Below are 11,753 nucleotides of genomic sequence, written 5' to 3'. Positions count from 1 at the left end.
CGCACTTGTATCAACATAAGAAACAAACTCTAGCAAAACCTGTCAGGCCATGACCTAACGTGGCGTGACCAGCAACCCAACCTCCGACCTAGTCTCAGACCTCTGCACATGAAGCCCCGAAGACGGCATCGCCGCCACCGGCGTCCGGGGCTCGGGATCCGCCGACTCCATGTAGTGCAGCGACAGCATCGGCGTCGAGATCTCCTCGTTGTCATCGGCATAGCTGCTGGAAGAGATACTCCCCCTCCCCGTCGTCGCCCTGGCCTTCCCCTTGCCCTTATCCTTGGCCTTGGCCTTGGCCTTGCCCTTGCCCTTGGACCTCCTCTCGCTCGAAGCCGAAGCCCTGCTTATGCTCCGCGGCGGCCCGCTGGCAGTCGAGGCGCGGCTTGTGCATCTGCCATCGCCACCAGTAGCGTCATCCTTGGCGGTCTCATTGTTGTTGTTGTCGTCCGCGGCTTTGATCGTCAAGTCGGGAAACGGACGCAGGCTCTCGGTGCGTTCCAAGTCGTCGGCGAGGTTGAGGTGGTGCGACGAGCCCGCGGCGAAGGTATCCCAATCAAGGTCGCTTCTACCCCCTCCCCCGCCCTTTGGGTCCAGCCCCTCGATCTGGACCCGGTTATCATCGTTACTACCACTACTCTGCCTGCCGCCTCTAACAACATCCGGCGGTAAGCTATCCATGAGCGCCAGCACCCTATCGCGGCGATGGGGAGGAACAGTGTACTCCAGCATGCGGCGGAGGCTTATCGAGGATCCCCGCGGCGGTATGGTGGGACGGCGGGCCATCGAGAGCGACGAGGAGCCGCGAGGCGGGACCGTGGGGTTCCCGCTGGCCGAGACGATGGCTTCGTGGTGCCGGTTGGGTAGATCGGAGGGCGGTCTGCTGACAGTGATGGCCGGGACATTCGAGGCGGCAGCGAAGTCCTCCATGACGAAGTCGTGTATGGGGTTGGGGTTGGTGGGGCTTGTAGATGTTAGCGTGCGGTCTGACTTTTGACGGTTCCAATAGCGATAGCCAGTAAGACTGTAGTAAGTACATTACCTTCTAGTAGTAGTCCGTCTTGTTGCATTGTTGATAGTCCTCTGCTGGCCCGTCTTGGAGTCGTCGTTGCTGCTGCCCACATTCCGGCAGCCGTTTGGCCTCCCCTTATCGCGCAGCTGCGGCCAGCACTTATCCAACCTCACAGCCAGAGCGTACCGACGGTACGTCTCCAGCGCATCATGGGTCATGCCGAAGAACAGGACGATGGGGATCGTGGTCAAGATGGGGATCCACGGCTGGTTTATCACAGCGAACGGGACCAACCAGCTGGGGACCAGCACGACCGAGTCCCAGGGGTAGGGCGAGTCAACGTGGTGGATGCGCCAGTAGTCGTACGGCTTGAAGGTGCCCGTGTCCTGGACGTCGTAGACGAAAAAGGCCAGCATGACCGGGACGTAGGGGACCAGGATGGACAGGGACATCTGGTAGAGGCGGCGGCGCGTACGGTTGGCTCGCGAGGCGGCGGAGCTGTTGGTGCTCAGGGCCGCGGCACTGGCTACCGAGATGGCACGGTACCGCTTCCAGGTCAAGACTGTACAAGTAGTTAGCGCCAATGGTGACTGTCGACAAGAGGAAGCTAATGTGATAGGGGTAAAGGGAATGCCATGCGTAAGCTGCTACTGACAAGCATAGGGCACAGATCCAAGGGCGAAAAGCACAGGCGGAACAGTGTAAACGAAGAGTTTGGGCCAGCTGTTGTCATAGGTGGCCGAGCATCCGACGAGCGTGCCGATGATGTATCGCTGCGCAAGATCGAACCAAGTGAACGCCAGCTGGACGATCGGTATGGGAAAAATGATGAGGGCCTGGATCAAGTTGCGACGTCGCTTCTCCCGCGGCGACAGGGTGGTGACCCGCATCATGCCGACCTGCTGGGCCAGGTGCCGCATGATGGCGAAGACGGCGGCGGCGTAGATGGTCTGCATCGGACCCATAAGCCAGACCTGCAGATCGCACCAGCCCTGCCCGTCATACCAGAGGCCCCAGTAGTCGTTACGCCATAGCAGGGAGTTGATTATGGTGAAGAAGTTGGTGATGACCACGTCGACGATGAACACCACGGCGGCAAACTCGCCGTTGCGCAGGAGCAGGCTGAAGGGCACCCAACAGAGCAGCGTCCCAAGGATGGCGAAGAGCACGCGGCAGACCAGGTTGGCTTGCAAGCTGGCGCTGGCCGCCGTCTGGTGCTGCAGAAGGACGTTGGCGTCGGTCATGGGTGATGTGATTATCTTGGTCATCTTGGTCAGTAACGACTTTTCTTCTGTAGGCGAATGGTTTCGGCTGTGTAGCGAGACATTACTGTTTTGTATTTGGTGGCCCAGAAATGAGTGATCGATGAGCAGAAACCATGAAGAGTAACAGAGTAAATAGGCTCTGTAGGCGTTTGATATGGGTACTGTGTGCTTTTGACAGGACGCGCTTCGGATGAGGTACAATAAGTCAAGAACCGGCAAAGTTGTATCATAATAAAGACGTCGGGAGAGGAGGAAGTGACAGCGACAGCGGTATGACGGGGCTTTGATGACCAGTCAGGGTTTCAATTAATCTTCTGGCTGATAACGGTCTTCTGTCTCCTGCTCCAGTGGTGCTGGCTACGCGGCGGTCAACCTCACTCGCGGTGTTTATAGACCTTTGGGTGTTGACTGGGAGACGCGACTCTCTTGATACATACCATGACCCATCAAGAACACCTACCTGCCTTTCCAAAAACAGAGCTGTGAGTTAGCTATGTCCAAGAACAGCAAGAACAAACCTAAGCCCATCCTGATAATGAATTGCAGTCGTCAAGATAAGGCACTAGGCATATCCTGTATTCTGTGATCTTTCACTCCCTGGCAACGCTGGCCATGTAGCCCGTTGAGTCACAGTGACAAGGCATGACTTCTCCATACCTAGTTGTGCACCTTCGGGATATTCGGGATATTCTTTGTATTCCAATGCCCAAGTGTTACCCAGAGCACAATCGCTTCGAGTTGATGAACAACTGGGTGGAATAAAGGGGAGCGTCATCATATTCGACTAGAACAAATTTTACATCACAGCTGGTATCATACGTAGTTTTCGAGCCATTTTCAAGTCTTGAAGCTGATTTTTAGAATCAGAAGAGTAGGTTGTACAAGTGTAATGGCGAAGTTGTATGGAACATCTGGTGATGTCTCAGATGATAGGGCTGAAGGAGCGACTTGACGTTGCGATATGCAATTAAGCCAGTCCCAACCCGTATGGGCGGTATATGCAGCAATCTAGCTTAAGGCGGGAGCTCTCTCGCCAATGGCAAGCGATGGTGTGCATAACCCTCATCTCAACTTGGTGCATTAGCCCGGGTGGTTTAAATTAAAAAACGCGTCCAGATACACACGCGTGCGCCCGCCTGGCCTGCCGGGCCCCGAGAGACACAACTACCTAACTCCATTTCGCATCGTGAAGAAACTCCATCAATTCCGTTCCCAGCAAACAAAAATACCCACATATCCCCATCCGACTCCACCACAACTTTTCCGGTCCCAGCTCCACCCCAGAACATCGTCGCCGCCACTACCGCCCATCAATCTCCATAGTAACTTTTTCCCCCGCCAGCCGCTCAATCAATTGAATTCTTTTCCAACCACCAACCAGTACACTCACTCACTCCCTCCACCAAGCGCAACCCGCTCCCAAAAACACCAGCCAAAATGTTCGCCGCCTCCCGCTTCGCCTCGGCCGCCCCGGCCGCCACGCGCACCTTTGCGCGCGGCTTCAGCGCCTCGGCCGCGCGGCCCCGGGCCAAGATCACCCTCATCGGCAACCTGGCCGCGACCCCCGAGGTCCGGCCCACGTCCACCGGCCGCGAGGTCATCGAGTACGCCGTCGCCTCCAACTCGGGCCCCAAGGACAAGCGCGTCACCAGCTGGTTCAAGGTCGCCAGCTTCGAGCCCGAGGGCCCCCGCCGCGACTTCCTCACCTCGCTTCCCAAGGGGTACGTTTGAATCCGCCTTAAGAGAAAGGAGCAATCGATAAGGAGGAGGAGGAGGAGCTTGCGCGATGGTCGATAGGATGCAGAGAGAGTCATGCTAACGTTCTGCCTACAGTGCCATGGTCTACGTCGAGGGTAACTGCGTCATGAACAGCTACCAGGATCAGGAGGGCAACACCCGCACCTCCATGAGCGTCTACCAGAGTATGTTCCCAGCGAAAAGACATATACTCCAATCCGTTTGACCCAGACTCTAACCAATCCACCAGCCGACCTCGAGGTCATCCGCAGGCCAGCCCAGGTCGAGCCCGAGCAGTAAATCCGGCAGAGGGAGAGGATGGAGGGACCACCCTAGTGTGTCCCCCGACGAGTTTTGAAGACCGGCAATGACTGCCACGAGCTATGTTGAGCTGAGGAAGCTGTGTATACCTCACGCTTGCGGCATCTCCACTCTTGGAAACCACGAACGAAAACATGTTTCTCTTATGTTTCTGCCCCTGCCCTTATGTTGATGATTCTGGGGAGGAGGGGGCTCCGGCGTATTCGGGGGAGTCGATGGATACGAGCTCTTTGTTGTACTATACCATGTGTGTATCGGATTGACGGGATGGAGGAATGAAGGCAGTAGTCGATACCAATGTATTTCACGCCATGCTCATGAACATTGTTTGGGTCCCATACATATCTTTTTCTTGCATATCGTTTGTTGCTAAACACAGGCCAATTCTTCCCCAACCCGATCCCCTGGATGGAGGCTCTTGGGGGCGAGACGTGGTGGGATGAGGTAATTGGCGCAAGCTAATTCTGCTTCCTGCTCGTGATAACAAAGTCTTGGGCCGGTTATAAGCTGAGGGGGCTAGCAAGGCTGGGCCAGAACATATCAACATGCCCATCCGACAACCTTGACGGGACATACATGGACGTTCGCCCGGAGCCTTACTGATGCGGAAAGGACATGGGGAATCCAACATACACCGACAATCCCTTTCAACTCGCCCCTTGATCCAACCTCAGCCAATCAGGAGAACAGGAAGCGCCTTCTTCTACACCATCATCAACCGCCGGTTGATCCTCCCGCATCTCCACCTCTTCATTTTCCCTCTCCTTTTGTTTCTCCTCCTTCTTCCTCTGCCGCCTCTCCCGCGCCTTCTCCCGCGTTACCCGCCTCTTCTCCTCCAGCACCTCCTCGCGCCTCTGCGCCTCGGCCTGCTCCTCGCGCGCCCTTCGGCGCTGCTGGAGGCGCTCCTTGAGCTGGAGGTTGTGTTTCTTGTCCTCGCGCACGAGCGGGTCCACGAATGCGGTCCAGACGGCGCCCTTATCGCCGCTGTTTCTGCTTCTGCTGGGGCTGTTGCGAGTGTGTTTCTTTGGTGATGTTGACGGTGTTATTATTGTCCTTGCTCTGCCGTAGTCTCGGGTTGTGCGTTGGGCGTGGTCGTGGTAGAACTGATCCTCTTGTTCTTCCTGTGTTTTCTGTTTCTGCTGGGACTCGTGGGTGGTGTTATCGTCATTATCGTTATCATCTTCCAGACCGTCGTCGTCGTTGTTGAATTGCCCCTGAGATGTAGCTGTGGAGGAGGAGGAGGAGGAGCTCTTGGATTGTGATGAGGTGAAATGAAAGCCACGGACCGCGGCGGCGACCCTGTCGACATTCTCGTCCTCGTCGAGCTGTTCGAGGCAGACGGTATTGATGGCAGCCCAGCGACCCCGCTGCCTCTTCTGGTAGACGGGCTGGTCATCTGTGACGTCTACTTGCATAGCATCAGGGACCTTGTCCTTCGATTTGTCCTCCCGACGCTGCCTCTTCGGCGCCTTTTCCTTTTGAGGGGCGCTCTCCTGAGCCTCCTTCCCATCGGAGGGGAAGAGCTGGCTCTGGCGACGCTTTTTGGGCGTCGCTATCGTTTTCCCCTTCGTATACACCCCAGACTCTTCCTCATTCTGACGGAGAGTCGGAAGACCCTTACGCGCCGAGACCCCCTTTCCAATAGAACCTGCTTTATCCAAAACCCCATTTCTGGCCGACAGTTGGCCTAATTCTCTGTCCTTGGCAGGCCGCAAAGCAGGAGGTGCCCTGAACGTGCCCATCAGCGGCAACCTCGACTTCGGAGCCTCCGGTTTTGGCACTGTATGCTGGAGGAGTCTACTGGTACTCCCTCTGCTGCTGCTGCTGCTGGGCCGCCGTTGCTGATGACCTCTTGTTAATGAATCCCGGATTGAAGTACCGGGCGGCTGTAATTGGATGTCGCTGCGCTGGGTAGACGGCGAGGGGCTCGGGCGTAGGAGAGCCCGGAATGCGGAAGTGGCTCTGTCCTGACTGGGTTCACGAGCAACATTATAATGATATTGTGGTGATGGTGGTGGTAGGGGAGCATTGAAAGGAGGTCCAACGACATCAGCTCGCTGCTCACCAGGGTTCATGGTCTCCAATTGAGTATCACTATGATGTGATTGCGGCAATGAAACATCAACAGGCGGATTTCCAACATCAGGTTTACCGACAGTATCAATCTGATGTGGTGGTGGTGGCGCCTCGTCGACAGAACGATGGGCAGAAAGGCCGTGGGTACCCATTGTTTTTGTCAAAGACGGCGACGACATCTCGACCCGTTGATCAGGAAGCGCGCTGGAAGACGGGACTTCTGCCTGGCTATCATCGCCAGGTTTTGTTATGGCGGGGCCAGGAGTCGAAGAAGAACAATGAGACCCAACAATAGCATCCGGCTGCTGCCCCGCAGCGTCCCTGGACTGCAAAGCTGAGTACAGGCGAGGATCCGACACATTGTTATTATCGTTGCTGCTCGATAAGCCGCGTCTCCTTCCCCTATCCTGTTCCAAAGGTAGCGGGGCTTCTTCCTCAGAAAGAGCTCGCCTCTTGCTCGGCACGAAGGTTCCCTCTTCGTAACGGTCTCGAGATAGGCCGCGCTTTTTCTGGGCCCTGATGACCGGGCGATTGAAATGGCAGACAGGTTCCTTCTCGTATTCCATCTTGAGTGTTCAGGTGTGGAGACTCGCAAGTTCAGTAAAAATATTCCAACACACCCCTGAGATGTATTGATCGAAGAGGCTATACGCAAGAGCGTTGAACTGTGGCGAGCGGTACTTAATGACGGGTCTATGCTCCTCTGGAAGTTAAATATTCCAAGAGGCGTCGGAAAAAGGACCTGACGGTTGAAAGGGATTCATCGTTACCAGTTTGTATATTAAAGTGACTGCGATCCATGGATACGTCGCAACTCTAACTACTTATCAACCACTTCGTTGCTGGCCTGTGTAGACAGACATGTTCTGAGCCAATACCTGTGCATCCAAAAGCAACATACACACGTTTATGCATGCGTACTATGCCCTCAGATCTGAAATCTCTGGCAGCATAGCCCGCCCAGTTGATCCAGCGCATCGCCACGGGGGGTGGGCGGTTTCTGTACCAGCGGCCGCGCCCTGATCCATTCGAGTTTATTCTTCGCAATCCGGAATAAGTTCTGCACCAGTTCTGCGATATACTAATTATGTTCTCTCTTCGAAATACTCACGATCAACTCGCAAATAACCCTGTTACGATTTGGTGGACTGATACCCTGAGAAACACAAGCTTTATTCCCTGCATAATGAGAGCTTCTACTGCGTAAAGTCTACCTACCACAATATCGAAAGAGCCTCTGAAAGCGAACTGGCCTACCAATACTGGAATATTGCAACAGCCCAAACCAACCTCCCGTCTCGGTTATTACAACGACCTGTCAACATACTCATACCCCATGGCCTAACATTTGGGCCAGTTTCATGTCCTCTTCGTCCTCAACGACCGACATATCCGATCTGTCCTGGTCCGAATCCTCGCTCTTTAGCCACGAATAGCGTACCTGGCCATCCCATGTGCGCATTGGTGGTGTTCGTACAGCCTGGGCATGAGCACCCGTGCGAAGAACCGAGAATACATCGGTTTTCTGCGACTTCAAGTACTTTCTAGCCTCGACACAGCGCCTCCGGTGTTCGGGCTCCTCCTCTCAATGGTGTCGTCAGTGTCCTCGCCTGTGTGAACACATGTAGATGAAGAAGAGGAACTCACTGAATCATAATGGTTAGCAGATGCACCTAAGAGAATATCATGTCCAACTTACTGCCGAAACATGGAGTTTCTTCCATTATCTCTGCCAGTATGCCATGGACAGAGTTGCTCGAGACTTCTGTGTGGAAGCCCTGCTCGAGCTTCAGCCTGTCGAACATTGTGGCTGCGACCTGGCGCTTCCCGATCATAATCCCGGCTCGGAGTTGGAATTGGGCGAATTCTCGCCAAAGGGATTCGTTTGGTACCCAGTCTCGATCGATGTCTTCAACGAGTAGCTCAAACTCGTCCAGAGTCATCTTCTGTAGGATGCCTTTGATCCTGTCCAGATAACGCACTTCAGGCTCCACCTTGCCACGGGTGAAAGCGAGTTGGGTCATGGCCATCTGCAGAAAGTTGGGAGCCAAGGAAAGGTAGGTGCAGTCGCCTTCTAGTTCAACTGCGAAATCGTGCGGGTTGGCCTTTCTGGCGATATGTGACGCGGACTCGCTCGAAGTGATCGAAATGGGCCAGTACTTGGCGTCTTCATCAAGGTCAATTGGGCCAGCAGCGTCAGTGAAGATGGAGAGGTGATCAGTATCGGAAGGAACATGCTGCTTATCGACTCCTTTCATTCCCATAGGATCCCAAGGCTTTGGCGACAGGGGCTCGAAAGATCGTTCAGGTACAGGCTGAACGGAAGGTTCGATGGCAGTGTCCAAAGGGGTATTGCATGGCCCCGGGGGCTCCGGGAGCTCCGGGGTCGACACGCGGTGCTTCCAAAGCCCGGCTGGAAGCTCATCGTACACCTTGGGAAAGACGATGTCGACAGGTTCGGCGGAGCACGTACTGACAGGGCCTGTAAAGGGATGTGAGCATGAATTGCAACCGAATGGATACTGGCACTTACTGTCCTAAGCTCCGTCACCCAACATGAAATCGCCGCCAATATCCTTCGGAATCTCCAACCGGGGAGCTTTGACAGGGGCACCCACGCTGGTACGCCGTGGGATGTTGACGGCCCGGTCAGTGCCACAGCATCGCACCGTGGCTGCCTTACGGGAGACATCACTGGGGGCGACCGGAGCGTTGCCATGTCGCTTCTTGAGGGACGAGAACTGCTTCAGGCTGAATGGTGGGAGGGGACGCTGCGACGAGCTGGGAGATCTGGTGACGTTGGCGGGTCTTGAAGTCGATGTGGAACGCATCCCCTTGATCTTGCGGCTCATGGAACCAAAAATGCCTCCAGACTTCTTCGGCTTGTATCCCAGAGAGTAGCGAGTACTGCAGCTGTTTCCCGACGATTGCGAATCCAGCTCGACAAGGCCTAGTGCGTCCGCCATTGTATTGTTAGATGATGAAGAAGGATAGAGAAACAATGTGTATGATACCAAAATGGCAGCCAGAGGATCGAACAATGATGGGGAATAGCCTGTTTGTGATGATGATGAGGAGGAGAAGTCGTTGAAGGGTTGGGGTGGAACGAGCCAGTTCAGTTGTTAAGCAGACAGGGCCCCCGTTAATAATGAGGAAAGCACTACCTATGGGATAGCAGGTTCGATTTTGGGAGCTACAGTTGGCAACAGGGTCCAATTCCGGCCGTTCCTTTCCTATCATCATGTTTACACTGGCTGACTATCCCATTATAATCCATTTGTTCCACTGGCGGCTATCCCACGCCCAACCATGCACCGATATTAGCAAACTTCAAAATGTGAACGGGTATTTCAGCGGTTTGCCCTGCTAGTTGTAAATCGTAGCATACCATCTACTTTTGTGTTGTAGATGGGATATTGATGTGCTCCCTGAAAGTATGATTAAGGTGTGTGCCACGTTACCTGATGAGAAACCATGGTAGCTAAATAACAGTTTGTTCAAGCGATGCCGCGTAGTAGATCTAGCTTTGCGCTTGTTGTCATAACATCCAGTGTTCACTAAATCTGGGCCAGATATACTTGCATGTAGGTTACGTATGCACATAATTGCCCTTCATGAAGATGGCGAAGTGCATACCTTGCTGGCCATTCCTTCCTGCCAGTGCTCGCCAGTTAGATGCAGTCGTAGTGCACATGCACCATCCACCATGTAGCACAACCAAGAACATTAACATTGATCAACTGGTACAAATAGCTCTTCTCTGTTACGTCAACCGGCTTTGTAGACACCGCGTGGGCCACCCCGGGTTTTGGCGCTCGCGATGTTAGTGACTGGAATCAGTTGCCGCATCTTAGCCCGGAGAGATCTCCGGTCTGTCAAGGCCCACAATGGTTCTTGCGTGCCTCTTCGAGCCTTCCTGGAAATGCAAACCAGAAAGAGTAAGAACAGGAAAGAATGCGTGCCTACTTGTGGAGGTGCCCGTCTAGACAAAAGATTGGGAGTTGTCGGGATATAACCAGGAAGGAGGTCAAATCGTGGGGTCCGCACGTGCCATCCCACCCATCTGATTGGCTGCATACAGAAAGTGCAATAGCATCATAGCTCCAACCACTAGCAAGCGCAGTCCAAACCACCCGCGGCGCCGCATCAACAGCTAGTAACGAGTCCCAAGATACACCTGCCTCCGGGCAAGAGATAAACCACACCACACCACCACACCACCCAACCCACCAACATACCCAACCATGTCGATCCCCACGCAACTCGCCGAAACCGTGCAAACCGCGCACATCGAGCGGGCCCCCTCGCCGAACCACGACCTAGCCCCCTCGACGACGACCTCGACCAAGGAGCCCGTCGAATTAAAACACCACAAGCTGCCCAAGCGGCCCTCGTCCATCGACGACGTCTCCCTCGACTCGGAAGACGATGACAACGCCTCCTCCGAGATCCCGCTGAGCGTGCTGCGCCCCCACCCGCGCAGCCCCAAGCACCACTTCCCGCCCATGCCCGACATGCGCTTCGAGCAGAGCTACCTGCACTCGCTCAAGGACGCCGACACGTGGTGGAAGGTGGCGCTGATCACGGTGCGCGACCAGGTACGTTTTGTCTAGGAGGACTTCCCACTCTTGTCTGTAGTGTGACTGGTCATAGCAGGCATATGATGATGCGCTCACTGACCATCCTGTTCCCGTACATATAGATGGTGATGCCCCTCGCCCAGGGTGTCCTCTACAACCTGGCGCTGTGCGGCTGGCAACACTGGAACAAGAGCGCCCAGCTAAGCGGCAGCTCGGTCGGCGCCCGGGTACGGCGGTGGTGGTACAGCGTGAACAACTGGAAGATTCCGAGCGAGAAGAAGACGTTATGAAACGCGAGGCGACGGATCAGTCTATGGTATGCCCGGCTTCTGGAATGCGGACAGGGCTCTGCGGCGGCCGGGCAGCCTCACGATGCGACATGATATGTACATATATATAAACCATCACAGGGCATCGTTCATTGGGTCTATTGAGGGATCCGATAGTTTAGCGCAATCGCTTTTTTGTATTATGACAGCTACTTGTCCCATCGGGGGACAAGTGGGCAATAGTTGACAGATCTAGACCCGTACACCGGTCTATCTGATCTATATCGGCGAAAGTTCCTTTCACACGTAGCTAAAGTTGCCCCTTTGCTGCACACTTGACCAATGTTCATACATGGTGTCGTGCTATTCCACCCTCCATCTACGACCAAGCCAGTGAACGCCTGCTTCCTCTAAAAAAATGCTGCAAACAACCTCGCATCGCTGGCCGCTCCCCGGTGCGGTATTCTTACTGCTACCAGGGACTGAATGCCAA

The 11,753-nt window shown here is 54.8% G+C and overlaps 5 protein-coding genes across 5 annotated transcripts; 2 read left to right on the top strand and 3 right to left on the bottom strand.

The window, feature by feature from the left end:
* Positions 1–54: 54 nt before the first annotated feature.
* Positions 55–2,280, bottom strand: PG985_015918 (pheromone receptor; the record flags this gene model as incomplete). The annotated part of the gene is made up of 3 exons (XM_066835684.1): positions 55–964; positions 1,043–1,574; positions 1,668–2,280. 3 exons carry the CDS (start codon positions 2,278–2,280, stop codon positions 55–57), a joined length of 2,055 nt encoding a protein of 684 aa, XP_066676887.1.
* Positions 2,281–3,714: 1,434 nt separating this feature from the next.
* Positions 3,715–4,314, top strand: PG985_015917 (ssDNA binding protein; the record flags this gene model as incomplete). The annotated part of the gene is made up of 3 exons (XM_066835683.1): positions 3,715–3,998; positions 4,111–4,199; positions 4,265–4,314. The coding sequence occupies 3 exons, from the start codon at positions 3,715–3,717 to the stop codon at positions 4,312–4,314; spliced, it is 423 nt and encodes a 140-aa protein (XP_066676886.1).
* Positions 4,315–4,982: 668 nt separating this feature from the next.
* On the bottom strand, positions 4,983–6,977 carry PG985_015916 (uncharacterized protein; the record flags this gene model as incomplete). Its single annotated transcript, XM_066835682.1, has 1 exon — positions 4,983–6,977. The coding sequence occupies one exon, from the start codon at positions 6,975–6,977 to the stop codon at positions 4,983–4,985; it is 1,995 nt and encodes a 664-aa protein (XP_066676885.1).
* Positions 6,978–8,084: 1,107 nt separating this feature from the next.
* PG985_015915 (uncharacterized protein) lies at positions 8,085–9,377 on the bottom strand (the record flags this gene model as incomplete). Its single annotated transcript, XM_066835681.1, has 2 exons — positions 8,085–8,893; positions 8,963–9,377. 2 exons carry the CDS (start codon positions 9,375–9,377, stop codon positions 8,085–8,087), a joined length of 1,224 nt encoding a protein of 407 aa, XP_066676884.1.
* Positions 9,378–10,655: 1,278 nt separating this feature from the next.
* Positions 10,656–11,281, top strand: PG985_015914 (uncharacterized protein; the record flags this gene model as incomplete). Its single annotated transcript, XM_066835680.1, has 2 exons — positions 10,656–11,009; positions 11,114–11,281. 2 exons carry the CDS (start codon positions 10,656–10,658, stop codon positions 11,279–11,281), a joined length of 522 nt encoding a protein of 173 aa, XP_066676883.1.
* Positions 11,282–11,753: the final 472 nt, after the last annotated feature.

The sequence above is a fragment of the Apiospora marii genome (genome assembly GCF_038362585.1).
Source record: "Apiospora marii strain CBS 49790 chromosome Unknown utg000013l_segment0_segment0, whole genome shotgun sequence".
NCBI lineage: Eukaryota > Fungi > Ascomycota > Sordariomycetes > Amphisphaeriales > Apiosporaceae > Apiospora > Apiospora marii.
The sequence above is the reverse complement of the archived record's forward strand: the minus strand, read 5'-3'. Positions and strand labels throughout refer to the sequence as shown.